Source organism: Camelina sativa, chromosome 17 (genome assembly GCF_000633955.1).
Source record: "Camelina sativa cultivar DH55 chromosome 17, Cs, whole genome shotgun sequence".
Lineage (NCBI taxonomy): Eukaryota > Viridiplantae > Streptophyta > Magnoliopsida > Brassicales > Brassicaceae > Camelina > Camelina sativa.
This window is the reverse complement of record NC_025701.1, coordinates 33,663,148-33,683,373: the sequence shown is the minus strand read 5'-3', so window position 1 is coordinate 33,683,373 and position 20,226 is coordinate 33,663,148. Positions and strand designations below refer to the sequence as shown.

General features: G+C 37.6%; 4 protein-coding genes and 1 long non-coding RNA gene across 6 annotated transcripts; 1 reads left to right on the top strand and 4 right to left on the bottom strand.

Moving 5' to 3' along the window:
* LOC104778416 (chaperonin 60 subunit beta 1, chloroplastic) lies at positions 1,318-5,435 on the top strand. 2 transcript variants are annotated; one of them, XM_010481781.2, is made up of 16 exons: positions 1,318-1,438; positions 1,818-2,040; positions 2,152-2,277; positions 2,358-2,495; positions 2,581-2,676; positions 2,761-3,003; positions 3,088-3,322; positions 3,416-3,439; positions 3,990-4,135; positions 4,224-4,301; positions 4,388-4,459; positions 4,542-4,646; positions 4,725-4,817; positions 4,905-4,997; positions 5,091-5,214; positions 5,306-5,435. In XM_010481781.2, exons 2-16 carry the CDS (start codon positions 1,825-1,827, stop codon positions 5,317-5,319), a joined length of 1,803 nt encoding a protein of 600 aa, XP_010480083.1. In that variant the 5' UTR covers positions 1,318-1,438; positions 1,818-1,824; the 3' UTR covers positions 5,320-5,435. The 2 variants fall into 2 exon arrangements, with proteins under 2 accessions (XP_010480083.1, XP_019095118.1); XM_019239573.1 differs by lacking the exons at positions 3,990-4,135; positions 4,224-4,301; positions 4,388-4,459 and adding exons at positions 3,674-3,751; positions 3,838-3,909 and having other exon boundaries at positions 3,416-3,585.
* LOC104758828 lies at positions 5,547-7,374 on the bottom strand. Its single transcript, XM_010481780.2, has 7 exons — positions 6,806-7,374; positions 6,608-6,714; positions 6,417-6,511; positions 6,238-6,314; positions 6,041-6,161; positions 5,913-5,972; positions 5,547-5,816 (listed from the first exon to the last, which is right to left on the bottom strand). Exons 1-7 carry the CDS (start codon positions 7,225-7,227, stop codon positions 5,676-5,678), a joined length of 1,023 nt encoding a protein of 340 aa, XP_010480082.1. The 5' UTR covers positions 7,228-7,374; the 3' UTR covers positions 5,547-5,675.
* LOC104758825 lies at positions 10,424-12,101 on the bottom strand. The gene is made up of 3 exons (XM_010481777.2): positions 11,420-12,101; positions 11,060-11,312; positions 10,424-10,932 (listed from the first exon to the last, which is right to left on the bottom strand). The coding sequence occupies exons 1-3, from the start codon at positions 11,469-11,471 to the stop codon at positions 10,875-10,877; spliced, it is 363 nt and encodes a 120-aa protein (XP_010480079.1). The 5' UTR covers positions 11,472-12,101; the 3' UTR covers positions 10,424-10,874.
* On the bottom strand, positions 12,518-14,510 carry LOC104758826 (DNA/RNA-binding protein KIN17-like). Its single transcript, XM_010481779.2, has 2 exons — positions 14,453-14,510; positions 12,518-13,859 (listed from the first exon to the last, which is right to left on the bottom strand). Exons 1-2 carry the CDS (start codon positions 14,508-14,510, stop codon positions 12,670-12,672), a joined length of 1,248 nt encoding a protein of 415 aa, XP_010480081.1. The 3' UTR covers positions 12,518-12,669.
* Positions 18,497-19,995, bottom strand: LOC104758824. The gene is made up of 4 exons (XR_762770.2): positions 19,745-19,995; positions 19,190-19,432; positions 18,969-19,037; positions 18,497-18,753 (listed from the first exon to the last, which is right to left on the bottom strand). It is a non-coding gene; the product is annotated as an uncharacterized LOC104758824 (long non-coding RNA).

Here is a 20,226-nt window from a genome sequence, read left to right as displayed (position 1 = left end):
CATTGGTTGTCGGAGCAAACTATTTTGAGATAGAAAAAAGACGTGAACATGTTCTCTCCACACCGGAGGAGGGCAGACCCGAGGTTCTCTCTATGGTAGAGAAGGTTGGACACAAAGTTATCTCTCCAAGGCAGAAAGGTGGAGGAGGTTGGATGCAGTGTTATCTCTCCAAGGAAGGAAGGCGGAGCCAAGGTTCTCTCCATGGTGGATGAGGTTGGACGCAAGGTTCTCTCAATAAGGGATGAGAACGGAGTCGGAATTTTCTCCATGGTGGTCATACATTATTGTGAGGATTAATCATTGATTAGTATATTATGTAATATATTTTTAATTTCAAAATATTTTTTGAGCCAAAAATTTTAGTAATTAAAAAGCTATGCAGAAGTGAAAGTAAAAGAGTTAGCTTAATGTATTCATATAGACATTTTCTAGGTGGGTGATAAAAGAATATATTTGTAACATAGAGTATATTTAGGTATAAAAAATACACTTTTAATGGTAACATACATAAAAGATTTGAAAACGGATATAAATCATTGTATTTTAACAAAAATAAAATTTATAAATAACGTACAACAAATTTTAAAATAATTTATAAACCTTTAAACCCGCACATCGAGCGGGTCCTCATCTAGTTAATATATAGTAGTAATATATTAGTAATATTTATAATTTTAATAATATAAGTGTTCAAAATATTCAGATTTTTAGATATCTTTGACAATTTGAAGTGTTTAAACTGTTTATTAGTAAATTTGGGTATAAAATACTCTAAATTTTTAGATATATTGCGTATTATTGAATAATTTAGACTAAATTAGATATTAAAAATTTGAGTTTTGTGAACTTCGGATAATCCGAATCCGAACCCGAAATACCCGAACCAAACCCGATCCGAACCCGAAGTCTAGAAATACCCGAATGGATCCTATACCTCTAAACCCGAAAACCTGAAAACCCGAAAACCCGAAATACCTGAACCGAATCCGAACGGGTACCCGAATGCCCAGGCCTAGTTTATAAACAAGAATTAACAAAGATTGGTGTCCCTTTGATCATCTCAATTTGATCATTTTTTTGTTTAATGATAAAACAGTCAAGAGAAGAGAGAAAGGGTTTAATTTTGGAGAAGAGGCAAAAGTGGTTTTGTTCGTTCACGTTGTTACTGATTCCATTGTTGTTGTTCTATCTGTTTTTAAAAAATGGAGCATAAAGCCCAAATAGGCCCAATTGAAATCGGATCAGGATCGGGAGCGTTGAATCCAACGGTCGAGATTAACTCAAAGATCTTCAAAGAGGTAACGTTAAAAGCAGCCTTCCAAGCGAGAGAGTAAGGAGATAAACCTACTTCCTTCCTTCTGCTTCCAGCTCCAGTTTTTTCTTATCCGGAAACAAAAACTCTTCCGGTTGAAAAAAACACCTCCTCTCTGCTACTTCTGTTAGTTTCTTAATCCTTATCTCTTTTAATGGCACAGTTCATCCTCTGCATTTTCAGTGGCTCAGTTTACTCTGTCTTGTTTAAAACTCTTTCTCCGATGTTTTTATTTTGGGTATTTTCTTATAAATATGTATGTGTGAATGTTTCTTTAGATTGTCAATTGTGTTCTTACTGAGCTCTGCTTTGAAAGGTGTCGCCTTTCTTCTGTTTTGTTGTGAGAGAATTCACTAGTTTAGCTTTACTTGGTTGTTGTGTCCTTTGGTTATGGTGGTTTTGTGGACAGTATATATCGATGAAAAGAAGAGTCTTTTTTGCTATTCTTTATTATATATCTTTGAAATTGTTGGTCTAACTGTTGAATTTTGTCTGTGTTTTGAAGTGAAAATATGGCATCAACATTCACTGCCACGTCTTCCATTGGTTCAATGGTTGCTCCAAATGGTCACAAATCTGATAAGAAACTTATCAGCAAGTTGTCTTCAAGCTCATTTGGAAGGAGGCAAAGTGTGTGTCCTAGACCCAGGAGATCCAGTTCTGCTATTGTATGTGCAGCCAAGGAATTGCATTTCAACAAAGATGGGACTACCATAAGGAGACTTCAAGTTAGTATCTGTTTTTTTTTTTTTCTGTTAATGGGAAAGTTCTATTCTATACTTTAACGCTGGCACTAAAGGTTTACATTTTCTTTGGTTTCTACTTTTGTGTTGTGTTAGGCTGGTGTCAACAAGCTTGCAGACCTTGTCGGTGTTACCCTTGGACCTAAAGGACGAAATGTTGTTCTTGAGAGCAAGTATGGATCACCAAGAATTGTTAATGATGGTGTGACTGTTGCAAGAGAGGTATTAAATTGGTACCCTTCTTATAATGATGTTTTATTTTCTATGAGATGTTTCTTATAATTGCTATCTTTCTCCTGTAGGTTGAGCTGGAAGACCCGGTTGAGAACATTGGTGCTAAGCTTGTGAGGCAAGCGGCTGCCAAAACCAATGACTTAGCTGGTGATGGTACAACAACATCTGTTGTTCTTGCACAAGGTTTTATTGCTGAGGGTGTCAAGGTCTGTGTAACTTTTTTTCTTTCAGCTTTCTTTTTGTGAAACTTCAAAAAATTTGTTTTACTAATTTTAAGATTATTTCATTCAGGTGGTAGCTGCGGGTGCAAACCCTGTTTTGATCACCAGAGGTATTGAGAAGACAGCAAAGGCTTTGGTTGCCGAGCTCCAGAAAATGTCTAAGGAGGTTACAAATTTATTGAACTCTCTTTTTCTGATTTTGTGAAGAGTCTTTATGAAAAGGTTCTGAAAGTAAGTCATGTCGATGTAGGTTGAAGACAGTGAACTTGCAGATGTTGCAGCTGTTAGTGCAGGTAACAACGAAGAAATTGGAAATATGATTGCTGAAGCAATGAGCAAAGTGGGCAGGAAAGGTGTGGTGACCCTTGAGGAGGGTAAAAGTGCCGAGAACAACCTCTACGTCGTAGAAGGAATGCAATTTGATCGTGGTTACATCTCCCCTTACTTTGTGACAGACAGCGAGAAAATGTCTGTCGAGTTCGACAATTGCAAGGTAAACGTTTCTTGAATCTGAGTAGACAATTTAGCCACTAAAGATAGAGTAATAACAAGGATCTAATGTACTGTATGATTGCAGTTACTTCTCGTTGACAAAAAAATTACCAACGCAAGGGATCTTGTTGGTGTTTTGGAGGACGCAATTAGAGGCGGATACCCAATATTGATAATTGCAGAAGACATTGAGCAAGAAGCTTTAGCGACTCTCGTTGTGAACAAGCTTAGAGGTACATTGAAGATTGCAGCTCTCAGAGCTCCAGGATTTGGAGAGCGCAAGAGCCAATACCTTGACGATATTGCCATTCTAACTGGAGGTAAGTTCTGTGTGCATTGCATTGATGAGCCCCTATGTTTAGGCAAATCTTTGTAGATTTAATTTTGTCCTAATTTTCTATCTTTGCTTGCAGCAACTGTGATCCGAGAGGAAGTTGGTCTTTCACTTGACAAAGCTGGAAAAGAAGTTCTTGGTAATGCCTCAAAGGTCGTCCTCACAAAGGAGACATCTACCATAGTGGGTGATGGAAGCACACAGGATGCAGTGCTAAAGCGTGTTACGCAGATTAAAAATCTTATTGAGGTATAGTAAAAGAGTAGAGCTAATATGAGATCTCTATTACATTTTTTGAAGAGTGTAGTTACAGTAAAGTGGTAATTACTTTGTGCAGCAAGCGGAGCAAGATTATGAGAAGGAAAAGCTGAATGAGAGAATTGCAAAGCTCTCTGGTGGAGTTGCTGTGATTCAGGTAAATTACAAACCCACTGGTTTCCTGTCTGATTAAGATGTGTTCCAGAGATAATTAAGTTAAGCTCGTTATGTATTTGGTTAAAGGTTGGAGCACAAACTGAGACAGAACTCAAAGAGAAGAAGTTGAGAGTTGAAGATGCTCTTAATGCAACAAAGGTGATTTTGTTTTCCTGAGGCTTTAGAAGTGTGTTATTTGCATACTCGTGAACTACAACTAATCAGGATTTCNGAAGTTGGTCTTTCACTTGACAAAGCTGGAAAAGAAGTTCTTGGTAATGCCTCAAAGGTCGTCCTCACAAAGGAGACATCTACCATAGTGGGTGATGGAAGCACACAGGATGCAGTGCTAAAGCGTGTTACGCAGATTAAAAATCTTATTGAGGTATAGTAAAAGAGTAGAGCTAATATGAGATCTCTATTACATTTTTTGAAGAGTGTAGTTACAGTAAAGTGGTAATTACTTTGTGCAGCAAGCGGAGCAAGATTATGAGAAGGAAAAGCTGAATGAGAGAATTGCAAAGCTCTCTGGTGGAGTTGCTGTGATTCAGGTAAATTACAAACCCACTGGTTTCCTGTCTGATTAAGATGTGTTCCAGAGATAATTAAGTTAAGCTCGTTATGTATTTGGTTAAAGGTTGGAGCACAAACTGAGACAGAACTCAAAGAGAAGAAGTTGAGAGTTGAAGATGCTCTTAATGCAACAAAGGTGATTTTGTTTTCCTGAGGCTTTAGAAGTGTGTTATTTGCATACTCGTGAACTACAACTAATCAGGATTTCGATTCTTCAGGCCGCTGTCGAGGAAGGTATTGTTGTTGGTGGTGGTTGCACTCTGCTTCGTCTTGCTTCTAAAGTCGATGCCATTAAAGCCACTCTTGACAATGATGAAGAAAAGGTAAATTAATCAAGCATTCAGTTTTTAACTCCTGAACCTTTGATTTCTCTAACTGTGCTGATTATTGCTTTACTTCAGGTTGGAGCTGATATAGTTAAAAGAGCACTGAGTTATCCCCTAAAACTGATCGCCAAAAATGCTGGTGTTAATGGAAGCGTAGTTAGCGAGAAGGTAATAACCACAGATAACTACCTCCACACTTTTTCACCTCTAGATTTCAAGTCAAATGCTTAAAGATATGTCTTTATTCATTGGCAGGTGCTTTCCAACGACAACGTGAAATTCGGTTACAATGCTGCAACCGGCAAGTACGAAGATTTAATGGCTGCAGGAATCATCGATCCAACAAAGGTCAGTTGTTCTTTGCATATACAAAAATTGTCTTTGCTAGCTACATTGGTCACTAAAGATACATGAACCTGAGTGGCTTTATCTTGCTTTTAGGTTGTGAGATGTTGCTTGGAACACGCAGCTTCGGTTGCAAAGACTTTCTTGATGTCGGACTGTGTTGTTGTTGAGATCAAGGAACCTGAACCAGTTCCCGTTGGCAACCCAATGGACAACTCAGGTTTGTTTAGACATTCAAATACTTGAATCTTTGGTAAAGATCCACTGCATTCATGTTTCATTAATGAATCTGTTTGCCTCTCTTGTTTCAGGATATGGATACTGAGAGGAGATAGGCTAATATTGAAACGGATTTACTTTAGCTTGCGAGTGTAATGATTTTGAACAAGAGTGTGTAATTTGAAACTGAAATTTTGAATCAATCATATGAATAAATCATGATTCCTTAATGTTTAGAAATATCCTGAAATCGTCAAACAAGAAACTTTAGTTCCAAAGATTTGAAGATGTTTTGGTCATTTCATGTGAAGAGGTATAAATTGGCTGAAACGGTTAAAGAATCTTACAAGTAAAAAAAAAGAACACCTTTAGATCAAATAAAATTTTGAATCAATCTCTGTATAGCCAAGAAGAGTAGCGAATCTATGAACAGATCACATCAAAAGACAAACTTTAGGTGAACTATTTCTTGTTAAAGCCAAACAAGGATTTGATCGCGTTTATAGCACTCTCGTTGATGAAAGATTCATCGAATTGCTTCAGGAGTGGATCGAAATCCTTCGACTTCCTGACATTTTCTAGATCTGGATCGGATCTGATTCTCTGCAAACAAAACAAATTTCACAGCTTCAACAAACAACACCATCTCTCTCACTCTTTCAACTGAAACATCACAATTCACAACTTCTAGGACTTTACCTTAAAATCTTCATATCCTGACTTCAGTGCTTCTTCTAGAGCCGAGAGGCCAGCTTGAACCTATCAAAAGAACTCTATTAACTCTGCAAGTCAAACTGCAATATCTGGGAGTTTATAAGCTTTTCTACCTGATTAAGCTTTGAGTAGCAACAAGCAACATTGTAACTTGCAACTGATGATTCTTCTGGTGTTGGTTTAGAACCTAACACTGACTCAAACCTCTCCAATGCTTCCTCATATTTACCATTCCTACATCAATCACACACATGTCAAATGCTCACTTTCCGGTTCCTACAAACCTTCGGTGACTCACTGTAAGACTTACTTGGAAAATTGTAGCCCTTCACGAAGATCCTTCTCCCGTTGAGCTTTCAGTTCTTTCTTCCGCAAATAGTTTTGCATCTACAGTTTTAAATCCCAAACCCAAAGCTCACTCACACAAGCCAAAATTGTTTATCACTTTTGTTGTCCCACAAACAATACTTTTAAACAAGAAGAGCTCACCTGAATTTCCCTCAATCTACTGCTAATGAATCCTGCGTTCCTCTCAGCTCTTATTATTTCCTTCTCAGTTAACTCACCAGAATCATCTACTTTACCTGCAAGAGAAGAACATGGACACAACACAAAGTGTGATTGAACATACCTAAACCCAAAATTAAGTCAGAACACAAAACAGAGAAATTTCAACAAACCATTTCTTTTCTCCATTTGCATAAGCAACGGACCAATTCTCTGACGGATTGTGTACATTGTCCTACCATACTCAGCTGCAGGCCAAATCTCTGTCCCAAACACTGCACTGCACTCTCAATTTTTCAAAGCTCAAGTCAAAAAAAATTTCAGCCTCTCAAAGCTAATCCCATTGGAACAAGAATAGAGAAAGAACAAACCTTGTGGCAATAACCCTATCACCAACTGTGAATTTTCCGGTTTTGTCAGCTGATCCACCGGGCAAGATAGCGTCAATGTAAGTCCCACCATCTCTTCCTTTCCTGAATTTCAAACCATAAGGCTGCTCCACTTCAATTTCATATGTTTCGTACTTCTCTTCTTCTCCTTCTCCTTCTCCTCCTCCTCCATCTCCTGCTTCAGTTTTCGCCGTAGACTCTGTCTCCGACGCCTTCAAAGCCAAATTCCGGCGTTTGACCACATGGGTATTGCATAAGGAAGTCGAATTGTTTGAAAGGAAGAGACTTTTGGCGGAAATGAAACTGGAATGAGTGATCAAACTAGGGTTTTGCTTGGTTTGCTGGGTTCTTGGCAGTGAAGGTGAAGAATACAGAGATGGATAACTGCTCGGAGCTAAAGACATGGTGAGATTCTTTTTTTTTTTCTCTATCGGTTCGAGCTCAGACACAATCAAGAGCCAGAGAAGACAGATGATGATTACTTGGGTTTTGTTGTCAGTTGGAAGACCCGATTATATGACGTTGGTTGGTTCTTCTTCTCAAAAACTTCAAAGTTTCGGATTACAAGTTTGCATGATTTTAGTGGCTATGCTTCAGTCTTGGTGTTTCGCCACGTGTCATTTTGTAATGGTACGATTGGTTTGATCCTTTTTCTTCTCCATAAATTCGCATCTCCCTTCACTTGGATTCCTTTATTACAAAAACAATTGAGTTTTGACTCTCAATGACCAATTCTACAAGAAGACAAGACAACATGGACAGAAGTGGTAATGTTCAGAGAAAGTGTCATTGACTCTAGTCTCAGAGAAGTGGTAAAGAAACAAGCTTTCTNGCTGCAGGCCAAATCTCTGTCCCAAACACTGCACTGCACTCTCAATTTTTCAAAGCTCAAGTCAAAAAAAATTTCAGCCTCTCAAAGCTAATCCCATTGGAACAAGAATAGAGAAAGAACAAACCTTGTGGCAATAACCCTATCACCAACTGTGAATTTTCCGGTTTTGTCAGCTGATCCACCGGGCAAGATAGCGTCAATGTAAGTCCCACCATCTCTTCCTTTCCTGAATTTCAAACCATAAGGCTGCTCCACTTCAATTTCATATGTTTCGTACTTCTCTTCTTCTCCTTCTCCTTCTCCTCCTCCTCCATCTCCTGCTTCAGTTTTCGCCGTAGACTCTGTCTCCGACGCCTTCAAAGCCAAATTCCGGCGTTTGACCACATGGGTATTGCATAAGGAAGTCGAATTGTTTGAAAGGAAGAGACTTTTGGCGGAAATGAAACTGGAATGAGTGATCAAACTAGGGTTTTGCTTGGTTTGCTGGGTTCTTGGCAGTGAAGGTGAAGAATACAGAGATGGATAACTGCTCGGAGCTAAAGACATGGTGAGATTCTTTTTTTTTTTCTCTATCGGTTCGAGCTCAGACACAATCAAGAGCCAGAGAAGACAGATGATGATTACTTGGGTTTTGTTGTCAGTTGGAAGACCCGATTATATGACGTTGGTTGGTTCTTCTTCTCAAAAACTTCAAAGTTTCGGATTACAAGTTTGCATGATTTTAGTGGCTATGCTTCAGTCTTGGTGTTTCGCCACGTGTCATTTTGTAATGGTACGATTGGTTTGATCCTTTTTCTTCTCCATAAATTCGCATCTCCCTTCACTTGGATTCCTTTATTACAAAAACAATTGAGTTTTGACTCTCAATGACCAATTCTACAAGAAGACAAGACAACATGGACAGAAGTGGTAATGTTCAGAGAAAGTGTCATTGACTCTAGTCTCAGAGAAGTGGTAAAGAAACAAGCTTTCTGGAGAAACAGAGGAGACTCTAGTCTCATGATTCTTTTCTTGGCTGCAAACAATAACTCAGGAAAGATACTGAGAGATCCAAATCAAGAATGTCTCACCTATGAGTTTTTTGTCTAACAGATTGAGCGGCGAGTTTTGCAACATATGAGTTATAGTTAGGAGTTATAGTTCTCGGGTGTTGTTACAAACTCCCTTCAAGAACCTACTTGTGGACCACAAATATATTCACATTCTGTATGGAATTTAATGAGCTTTTGGTGGCCTAGAAGAAATCGAAACAGATGTTCCACAGTCTAAGCCTTGAGATATACTCTGCAATACTAGTACTAGACCTATCAAACTTGTTGTTTATCATCCAACCATGGTAACATATTGGTTCAAGCTTGCAAAGTTATGAGTAGGAGACTTGGATATAAAAAATGCTAACATACCACCAGCGACATCTATGCACAAATTCTTATAATGAACGTACAAATAAGGGCAGTGTGTAAGACAACAAGCGGCAGTTTTCTCTCAGATTGAAGCAAGTTGTAACTTAGACATTGATCCAACATAGTGATGTCAGATTCATTTGAACTAAACCACAGAACGAGATATCGATGCACATAGCGATTGTTAAATCTACTTGCTCCACAATATGAATGAGAAAGAACTTCATTAAATGATTGAAGAAACAAATGAAGTTAAAGANCGCCGTAGACTCTGTCTCCGACGCCTTCAAAGCCAAATTCCGGCGTTTGACCACATGGGTATTGCATAAGGAAGTCGAATTGTTTGAAAGGAAGAGACTTTTGGCGGAAATGAAACTGGAATGAGTGATCAAACTAGGGTTTTGCTTGGTTTGCTGGGTTCTTGGCAGTGAAGGTGAAGAATACAGAGATGGATAACTGCTCGGAGCTAAAGACATGGTGAGATTCTTTTTTTTTTTCTCTATCGGTTCGAGCTCAGACACAATCAAGAGCCAGAGAAGACAGATGATGATTACTTGGGTTTTGTTGTCAGTTGGAAGACCCGATTATATGACGTTGGTTGGTTCTTCTTCTCAAAAACTTCAAAGTTTCGGATTACAAGTTTGCATGATTTTAGTGGCTATGCTTCAGTCTTGGTGTTTCGCCACGTGTCATTTTGTAATGGTACGATTGGTTTGATCCTTTTTCTTCTCCATAAATTCGCATCTCCCTTCACTTGGATTCCTTTATTACAAAAACAATTGAGTTTTGACTCTCAATGACCAATTCTACAAGAAGACAAGACAACATGGACAGAAGTGGTAATGTTCAGAGAAAGTGTCATTGACTCTAGTCTCAGAGAAGTGGTAAAGAAACAAGCTTTCTGGAGAAACAGAGGAGACTCTAGTCTCATGATTCTTTTCTTGGCTGCAAACAATAACTCAGGAAAGATACTGAGAGATCCAAATCAAGAATGTCTCACCTATGAGTTTTTTGTCTAACAGATTGAGCGGCGAGTTTTGCAACATATGAGTTATAGTTAGGAGTTATAGTTCTCGGGTGTTGTTACAAACTCCCTTCAAGAACCTACTTGTGGACCACAAATATATTCACATTCTGTATGGAATTTAATGAGCTTTTGGTGGCCTAGAAGAAATCGAAACAGATGTTCCACAGTCTAAGCCTTGAGATATACTCTGCAATACTAGTACTAGACCTATCAAACTTGTTGTTTATCATCCAACCATGGTAACATATTGGTTCAAGCTTGCAAAGTTATGAGTAGGAGACTTGGATATAAAAAATGCTAACATACCACCAGCGACATCTATGCACAAATTCTTATAATGAACGTACAAATAAGGGCAGTGTGTAAGACAACAAGCCGCAGTTTTCTCTCAGATTGAAGCAAGTTGTAACTTAGACATTGATCCAACATAGTGATGTCAGATTCATTTGAACTAAACCACAGAACGAGATATCGATGCACATAGCGATTGTTAAATCTACTTGCTCCACAATATGAATGAGAAAGAACTTCATTAAATGATTGAAGAAACAAATGAAGTTAAAGAACCTATACTTTAAACACTTCTACAGAAGAAGAAGAAAAAGAATGCTTCCGTCCGTGTTAAATCAGGAATCATCATATGGCTTCAACCGCACAAACTTAAGATTGGCTTCAGAACACAAATGCAGATTCTATATGTACCTCCATGTATATGAAATTTTAATGCTGAAGCCACCAACTTTGTCTTTTTTTTGCCTTAGATCTCCCAGTTAAACTAAAGTGGAGGGATCACAGGATTACACAAACACAGGTTTTTCCCCGATCAGAATCAATATCATCTTCTTCACTGCAAGAAAATGAAATAATCACATCATTATTCCAAAATCAATCAAACTCTCCATAAAACATGTACATAAAGAGTCCTTATGACCAAACTAAGCTTTGTCTCTAAATTCTCAAGAAAGGAGACTAACCTAGGTTCGAATTCTCGAATCTCAGCAAGTTCTTTCCCTATAACATCCACCCATTGCACCTTCTTCTTCTCCTTCTTCCCAGCTTCTGTTGAATTTGAATCCTTTCTAAGACTACTTTTCAGAGTGAGAGTGGTGACACCACCAATTTGACCTTCGTCTTCCTTTGCATTTACTTCTTCTCTAGCCTCATCATTCCTATGACCATCCACATGATTAACAGCCTCTTCATGATCATCATCATCGTCATTAGTAGCTGAAACCAACAAAGTTTTCAACTTCAGCGAACTTGCCACGTATAAGTGAGATAATGAGAGGGATACAGAAACAGATAAAAAGGAGCACTTGAATAAATAATCTTACAGAGCAAAACAGTCATCAAAACATGTATTGAGTCTTTGAAACAGTTGATCATCAAATGGAGAATTGCTTTACACCTCTCTGTCTCGATTTATCCCATTTGGTATACCCAGATGGAACAAAGCTACAAACTTTGAACTAGTTTGGTTTCTGGATTAGAAGAAAGACAAACCCCAGAGAAAAGGGTTTCCTCAGAATAAAAAAGTATTACAAAATCCTCTTAAAAGAGAATCAAAGAAGCATAGATTGAGGTAACGGAGAAAGACCAAAGGCAATGGTAATGAAAAAGTAGAGATTCCCTTTTGAGAGAACAAATCAGCGATGAAAAAAGTACGATCCAAGAGGGAATGAATATTAAAAAGGTTGATACTTTTCTGATTTGAGAGGGACAACAACGAACCTAAAGAGAGAGAGAGAGAGAGACTATGAATTTAAAAACCCTCGATTTCCCTGAGAATAAGGAATTAGATGAAGAACAAATTGATCAGAGTCGTGGACTTGTAGACAGACTCTCGTAGTGTTGTTATTATTCTTCCCTTTTTCTCTCTCTCTCTGATTAGTATATTTGGGAATTCAGGATTTTGACAAAACAAGTCAAGAACTAAACCCAAACTTTATTATATTATTACAGTAGACCAACCAGGAAAAAGAAAGGAAAGGTTTGCTTTTTCAGTGCGGTTTGCTTTTTTTAAAGACTTGTGGATAAATTACCTCCTCCCCATTTGATCTTTCCCCCAGTTACCACTTTCAAGTTTCAATATTTTTGTTGTTTGCAGTCAACATACAAGTTCACAAGTATAGTATAGGTAAATTATTACGAAGGTAAATCGTACTAAAAGAAATTCAAACCTTTTATATGATTTGACTAAAATGTTTTTCACATTCACTTCTTATAATATTGAAGATGATGCAACATATAAGAGTACAGAATAACTTGTTAAGGATGATGATGCATTTGGCATGGACGACGAGAACAGAGAATATGGAAACATGGAATAACATAGATATCTAAGTCTATGTGTGTCTACTTCAAGCCTTTAGCTTTGATCAAAAACATCACAAGATTTCTCAAAGATACCAACTATATTGAGTAGACCAATATTCCAGTCAATAACATAACATGTGTGAAAAGGAATCATCAGTCATGAGGCTATGTATCATGGATCATAATGCTTCACTTGCAGATTTTTTAAAAAGGTTCAACCAGAAATACAAGGCATCGTAAAACCCAACATGGTCTAAAGATATAATAACTAAGCAAGTTTGCATATGTCCTCATAGTCAATGGACTTGATGACTCTTCCATCGTAAACACCTTTCTCGATCTGCACTTTAGCACAAAACTTCTCAGTATCCAAACCCAACAACCTTGCATTGGAACCACGGTATGCACCATTCACTACCTTCACTGTCCCTCCTATCTGAGGAATCACCGTCTCTAGCTCCTCCTGATCAACTCTCAGCACATGCTTAGAATCAAGCATTTCGATCTCCCCAACATACTTATCAATCACTTTCTTCACAACACCTTTTTGCTTGTAGTACCCTTTCTTAGCCAAAGCCTTACTCATCACCTTCACAATAACCCCTTCGAACAACCAGTAGTCTTTACGATTCATCCTCTCCTTCTTATTCTCTTCCTCTTTCATCAAATCATCCAAAGCTGATCTCTTCTCCTTCTCGCTCCTTCCCGAGTCCCCGCTTCTCTTCCTCTTCCCAACCTTGTCATTCTCTTCATCCTCAAACACGATCTTCGAGCTCTCCACTCTCTCTTTACCCGTAACAACCTGTTTAACCCCTCCACCAAGAGCAAACCCAACCTTAACCCCACTCTTAAACTTCACTTCTTCATCTTTCTTCTTCTTCTTCTCATCATCATCATCAACATCATTATCCTCAACAACTTCTTTACCACTGCTCTCACCTTCACTACCACCACCAGCAGCATTCAATTTCTCAGCAGCTCTCTCAATCTGCCTCTGAATCTCCCTCTCTTGTTTCTCCTCCTCAGCTAAATCACTCTTAACTCTCTTATTCTTCAACCTCTCCTTAAACATAGTCTCTGAGTCTCTATCAATATAAGTAATAAACCAACCTTTAGGAGTCTCTTCAACCTTACACTTACCCGTCTTCCCAAGATACTTGATGAACTCAGTCAACGTCGCCCACTCCGTCGAATTCATATGAACGTGATGCCTATCGTTGATATACTCGTTGTAAACCACAGTGGCGGCGATACGAGAGAAACGGTGGCTCCGCCGCATCAGATCGAGAAACGTCTGCTCGAATTCCTCAGAGTAACCATCGACGACGCGAGTCGGATTCTGGCCAAAGACTTGCATCTGCCTCTGGTGAGATTCGCTCATGCAATGACACTTGAATCCGTTCTCGTCTCGGCATTGCTTCTGACACATCTGACAATACCACCGAAGCTTTTGAAGACCTTTGGCTTTGATTCGATTCGCAATCGCCTTATGGGTTAGTAACTCGTTCTTACCCATCGATTCTTCGTGGATTCGTCGAACAAGATTACGGTCTTCTGGGAATTGAAAATCTAGGGTTTCAGGTAAAGCAACTGATCAATTCAGATCAGGAGAGCAGAGACCTGACTTTATAATGGAGAGGAGTATGCATGACGAAGATTCAGGAAAAACCAGTCGAGAATCGAGATNTAAGTAATAAACCAACCTTTAGGAGTCTCTTCAACCTTACACTTACCCGTCTTGCCAAGATACTTGATGAACTCAGTCAACGTCGCCCACTCAGTCGAATTCATATGAACGTGGTGCCTATCGTTGATATACTCATTGTAGACAACAGTGGCTGCGATACGAGAGAAACGGTGGCTCCGCCGCATCAGATCGAGAAACGTCTGCTCGAATTCCTCGGAGTAACCATCGACGACGCGAGTCGGATTCTGGCCAAAGACTTGCATCTGCCTCTGGTGAGATTCGCTCATACAATGACACTTGAATCCGTTCTCGTCCCGGCATTGCTTCTGACACATTTGACAGTACCATCGAAGCTTTTGGAGACCTTTGGCTTTGATTCGATTCGCTATCGCCTTTGGGGTTAGGAAATCGTTCTTACCCATCGATTCGAACAAAAAGTTACGGTCTTTTGGGGAATTGAAATCTAGGGTTTTTTTAGGTAACGCAACTGATCAAATCAGATCAGGAGAGCAGAGATCTGACTTCTTCAATCGGAAAGGATTGAACAAGGTTCGCGAGAAAAATCGAGTCTTTGAGATGAGATTTTTTTTTTCTTGATGATTGAAGTTGAAGGAGACGGCGATAAGCGAAACTCATATCAAATAAAGTTTATCCTGAATAAGGCCCATTAATTAAAGCCCATATAACACTTGATTTGTAAGATATTTTAATGCACAACTTAAGATCAGATATTATTTGAATGCATAATGAACAAGATCACAAGAATAATAGTACAAGATTACTCTCATTATTTTTCTTTCTAAAAATAATCCCCATTAGTTAGCAAGCTGGTTTAATGCAATTGGTATGTATAAAATACTCGATTGTTTTCGATGGGTTTGTGTATTTCATTTGAATTTTTTTATAGGAAAAAGGTCCACAGCATTTTAATTCGCCGTCTAATGGCATATTTTACAGTTTACGATTCACCAAAAACCACGTATTAGTTTTTAAAAGACTTGCTGCCTAAAAAAGTAAATTTCAAACAAACAAATACCATACAATATCATATGTCAAGAAACATATCAATACTCTATGTGCCGGCTTAGGACATGTGCGGGAGGTGCGACCGCACCGGGTCCAAGGGTCCAAAAAAAAGTTTTACATGTAATTTTTTTTTTTGAAAAAAATAGTATATGTTCAAAAGTTTTTTAGAAAGTAGCACAGGGTCTATGTAAGGTTTGAGCATATTTCTTACATATTAGTCAAATCTTTTCTCATTTTCCATTGAGAAATATTATTATTTCCAATATGTATAATGGTGTTCTTATCTATTAATCTAGATATTTTTGGAAAAAGATCGAACTACCAAATCTAGGTTGAACTGATTTTATATCGGATTAACATCGAATGATTGTGAATTTCCGATTCCAGATTAAATAACAATGAGTAAATGAACTAGTTCATATCTTTTACTGTATACTAGTCACTTTCTAATGTGAGATATTACTAAAAAAGTAAAAAGTAAAAACTAATGAAATTGTCTTTGTTTAACTAAAATATATATTTTTTTTAAAGATGATTACAGCTGGAATTAGTTCGTCCCCTCGTATTAAGACATGTTTATAGGGAGATCAGATGGGGTGTTTATAGGCATTTTAAAAATGAAAATAATTGAATAGTGGACTTAAGATCAGGCTCATTGATTTTATTCTAGAACTGTTNATGTTTGTTTGTGTTTTTTTTAAATTTTATTTACAATGTTTTTTTTGTTTCATAAAAATATGGCATTGTATTTTGAATTTTAGTAAAAGTTTTATAAGTTTGCAATTAAAATGTTATTTTATAAATTTTTATAATTGTAATATGTTTAAGAATATTAATAAACATTATATTATTAAATAGTATTAAACATTCTTAAATTATTTATTAAACATTAATCTATGTATTTATTTAACATTCTTAAATTTCTATAAGAATATTATATTATTAAATCTTAAGATCTTACACATGTTCTCCCAATAACTAACTTCTTAACAAAAGTTCTTAACTACTGATCTTACATTATTTTTACAATATTTATACTCTAAGAACACCCTAAACTGATCTCTCTATAAACATGTCAGAAAATACAAAATAGACTTGAAGGAGATCGTTTGTTCAAAAAAAACAAAGACTTGAAGGAGATCTGGTCTTATTGAATAGTATATACTTTAGTTGACTCAAATAAATGCTTATTGAAAAAACCACAGGCCGTGATTATACTAAAAGAATAGTAAGAAATTTCCAACTGTCGTAATATTTTAGTATGCTTCAGATTTTGAAATGATTAAAAGTCATGTTATTGAATTTGATATTTTAGAGAATTTGCTGGGATTTTAATATTTCAGGATTTTGAGAGATTTGAGTGTAATATTGGGAGATTTTGATATTTTGACAGAATTTTTGAAATTTGGGTTTTAGGATTTGGTGAGATTTGATAATTAAATTTTTGGTGATTTTAGAATATAAAAAGGAAAGAAAAGAATCACATTTGGGTGATCAGAAATACATGTGATCGGATATGCAATACGTACGTAGACATTGTACGTAGACATTATACATGGTGATCAGAAATCACATTTTACCTAAACTTCACTCATACTTTGGTTAACTTAAGAAGAAAAAAAAATAGACATTGTAGTAAAAAGGAGACAAAGCATTTCTCAAGAACCAAACCCTGAGTCTCAAGAAACCTAGTCAGAGGTTGTTGCACTGCTTGAGAGAACAATGCCGGTATAAGACAAACCGCGTAGGAACCAGCTACCTTAGAGATGTCAGGATCTTGTCCGATTGAAACCAAGAGTTTGTCTATGTAAAACCAGAGAACCGATATGAGTAGACAAATAGGTACGTACGAAGCTATTGCAGAGTAAGTATAAGTTCCAAGTTTAGCGTATTGTCTTGCTCCATAAGCTTGACCACATAGAGTTTTAAGTGCACCCACCAAACCATACTGCAGGAAAAAAAAAAGATTTCAAGGCTTTGAGATTAGATCGGATCTTTGAAACAGAGGAGGATAGATAACTACTAACTAGTTACCATGATGCTGAAGCCGGAGACGTTTGCGAAAGAAGTGGCTAGAGCGACACCGGAGAGCTGGAGTTCGCCGCGGTGGCCAGCGACCATGACTGACATCGAAATCAGCTAAAACACAATTTCTAATTCTAAGAACTTGATGCAACAAAATATTTGTTTTCTGCAGGAAATGATCAACATCAGAAACAATCTATACTTGTAAATACTAGCTAAATAAATAAACAAAAAAAGATGTCTAAGGACATCCTTTTAACACGCTAATGAACATCAACAAAGTATACTTCTAAATGATAGCTAAATCAATGAACATATAATTATCCAAGTACATTGTTACCAATCCTAAATCAATGTAGAACTCCAGAATGAACTAAACATAGATCAAAAGAGAGAGAGAGAGAGAGAGAAAGATATGTACCTTGAGGTTGGGTTAGTAATTGGCTGGGGAAACTTTAAAAAGGCATTGAGCTTCTTTTCAACAGACTCAATCTCAGTTACTAAGCTATCGAAATTCCAGTTAGGCTTGTTGGAATCAAATCTATGATTAATATTTAAATTGGTGAAAGAAGTGAAGAAGATTGATAAAGAAGAAGAAGAGAATCGTCAGAGAGGTAGAAGAAGAGGAAGGAAGGAAGAAGAAAGAGACTCTTGTGTATTAAAAGTTTTGGGCTTTTATGTTTGGTTAGCCCATAAGTGTTAATGGGTCTTTTGAATATTACAAAACCATGAAGGGAGTAGTATATATATCTAATGTAAGGTGTATGCTCAAATCAATGAAAAAGTGGTTTAAGCTTTTGAGAGTGATAAGCGGCTAAACCTAATAAATGAACATGGTATCAAAGCTACGTCGATCTTGGGGTCTTGAAATCTGAAGCTCCTGCACAAAGAATCGTGGTTATAATGCCAGGCAAGAAGATTGAGAAGATGATGTATTGTAGGATATGCAACAAACACAATCACTATGAAGAAGATTGTTATCTTACACAAAGGTATGATTCTCGTTTCACCTTCAAGCAATTTAGACCAAGGAAAGGCTGTTTTGCTTGTGGAAAAACAGGGCACTTTGCGAAAGAATGTAGAAGCAAACCGAAACAAGTTAAGCAAACACAACAAAAGTCAGAAGATGGAAAATGTCTGTTCAATGCTGCGCATGTTGTAGAACAAACAAGCAGTGATGAAACGTGGCTGATAGACAGTGGTGCAACCAACCATATGACCAAAGAGGAAAAATTATTCACTACAATTGACAGATTTGTTCAAGTGCCCATCAGAATTGGAAATGGTGCTAGGCTGATGACTACAGGAAAAGGGAACATAGAAGTAATGACCAAGAAGGGAGTAAGAGTTATCAAGGATGTTTTTCTTGTTCCAGAGATAGATAAAAACTTGTTGAGTGTTCCACAGATGACAAGAAATGGCTATCAGGTTTTGTTTGTTGATAACAAATGCATCATTCACAATGAACGAGGGGATAAGATTGCTGAAGTAGAGATGGTAAGAAATGCTTACCTGTTGCGTATGCAGTTAGCAGAAGAAAGTGTAAGAATGGCCAAAGCAGAAAACTTGTCTGAGTTGTGGCACAAAAGACTTGGACACTCAGGATTCCACAACCTGCAGATGTTGCAAACAATTGAGATGGTGAAAGGACTCCCTAAGTTTAAAGTAAGCCATGAAGTGTGTGAAGCATGTGTGAAAGGGAAGCAATGCAGAGAAGAATTCCCAAAAGTTTCAGAATCCAAGAGTAAGGATATCTTGGAACTGATCCACACTGATATATGTGGACCTATGCAAACACCATCGTGTAGTGGGAGTGTGTATATTCTTACCTTCACAGATGATTACTCGCACATGTTGTGGGTGTATTTTCTGAAAATGAAGTCAGAGACGTTTGCCACCTTCAAGAAATTTAAAAGCTTGGTTGAGAAACAAACAGGAAAAAGAATCAAGAAAATCAGGTCAGATAGAGGAGGTGAGTTTAAGTCTGAACAGTTCTCAAGGTTTTTGGAAGAAAATGGGATAGAAAGACAGTTCATGGTGGCATACTCACCTCAGCAGAATGGAGTTGCTGAGCGTAGAAACAGAACTCTACTGGACATGGCAAGAAGTATGTTAAAGAATAAGAGAATGCCAGACAAATTCTGGGCAGAAGCTATCTTCACAGCCACTTACCTCCAAAACAGACTTCCCACCAAAGCATTGAATCAAAAAACACCTTTGGAGGTCTGGTGTGGACACAAACCATCAATAGGACACCTCAAGATATTCGGGTGCATATGTCATGTTTTGATTCCTGCAGCACGAAGAAGGAAGTTGGATGATAGGTCAGAAAAGGCAGTATTTATGGGCTATAGTACTGTAAGCAAAGGCTACCGAGTTTATTTACTAAACACACAAAGGATTGAGGTGTCAAGAGACGTTGTTTTTGAAGAACATAAAAGTTGGAATTGGGAGACTCAGGAGGTGGTTGAGAATCAAACTGAGATTCCCCAAAGTGATGCAAGATTTTCTGAAAGACCTTGTAATGAAATGCAACAAGGAAATGATGCAAGTCCAACAACTAGATCAAACACCAGAGATGAAAGACAACAAGTCAGCCCCATACCTTTTCAATTAAGCGAAAGTGAATCTGCAGCAGGTAGTTCATCTCGACAAATTCATAAAGTCAAAAAGTTAAGTGAAATATATCATGAAGTGGAAAGACAAGAGGGTGAAGCAAACCAAGTGGAAGAGGCTTGTTACCTCACTTGGGTGGAACCAGCCACTTTTGAAGAGGCTATAAACTTCAATGAATGGAGGGGGGCAATGGGTGATGAAATTTACATCATAAATAAGAATGAGACTTGGGAATTGGTAAGGAGACCTGCTGACAAGAAAGTTATATCTGTGAAATGGATATATAAAGTGAAAACAGATGAGTGTGGTGAAATCCAAAAGCTAAAGGCAAGGTTAGTGGCTAGAGGGTTTACTCAAACCTATGGAGAAGATTATGGTGAGACTTTTGCTCCTGTCTCCAGACATGACACAATTCGAACAGTGATTGCCCTAGCTGCTCAAAATAAATGGAATCTACATCAAATGGATGTA

Coding starts and splice junctions, on each gene's coding strand:
- LOC104778416 (XM_010481781.2), top strand. CDS start 1,825: ATGGCATCAACATTCACTGCCACGTCTTCCATTGGTTCAATGGTTGCT. Junction 2,041..2,151: donor CTACCATAAGGAGACTTCAA/GTTAGTATCTGT, acceptor GTGTTGTGTTAG/GCTGGTGTCAACAAGCTTGC. Junction 2,677..2,760: donor TCCAGAAAATGTCTAAGGAG/GTTACAAATTTA, acceptor ATGTCGATGTAG/GTTGAAGACAGTGAACTTGC.
- LOC104758828 (XM_010481780.2), bottom strand. CDS start 7,227: ATGTCTTTAGCTCCGAGCAGTTATCCATCTCTGTATTCTTCACCTTCA. Junction 6,715..6,805: donor GATAGGGTTATTGCCACAAG/GTTTGTTCTTTC, acceptor TTGAGAGTGCAG/TGCAGTGTTTGGGACAGAGA. Junction 5,973..6,040: donor GCTACTCAAAGCTTAATCAG/GTAGAAAAGCTT, acceptor TTCTTTTGATAG/GTTCAAGCTGGCCTCTCGGC.
- LOC104758825 (XM_010481777.2), bottom strand. CDS start 11,471: ATGATCAACTGTTTCAAAGACTCAATACATGTTTTGATGACTGTTTTG. Junction 11,313..11,419: donor TTTGATGACTGTTTTGCTCT/GTAAGATTATTT, acceptor TGTTGGTTTCAG/CTACTAATGACGATGATGAT. Junction 10,933..11,059: donor ATTCGAGAATTCGAACCTAG/GTTAGTCTCCTT, acceptor ATTTTCTTGCAG/TGAAGAAGATGATATTGATT.
- LOC104758826 (XM_010481779.2), bottom strand. CDS start 14,510: ATGGGTAAGAACGATTTCCTAACCCCAAAGGCGATAGCGAATCGAATC. Junction 13,860..14,452: donor GAATCGAATCAAAGCCAAAG/GTCTCCAAAAGC, acceptor TCAAAGCCAAAG/GTCTTCAAAAGCTTCGGTGG.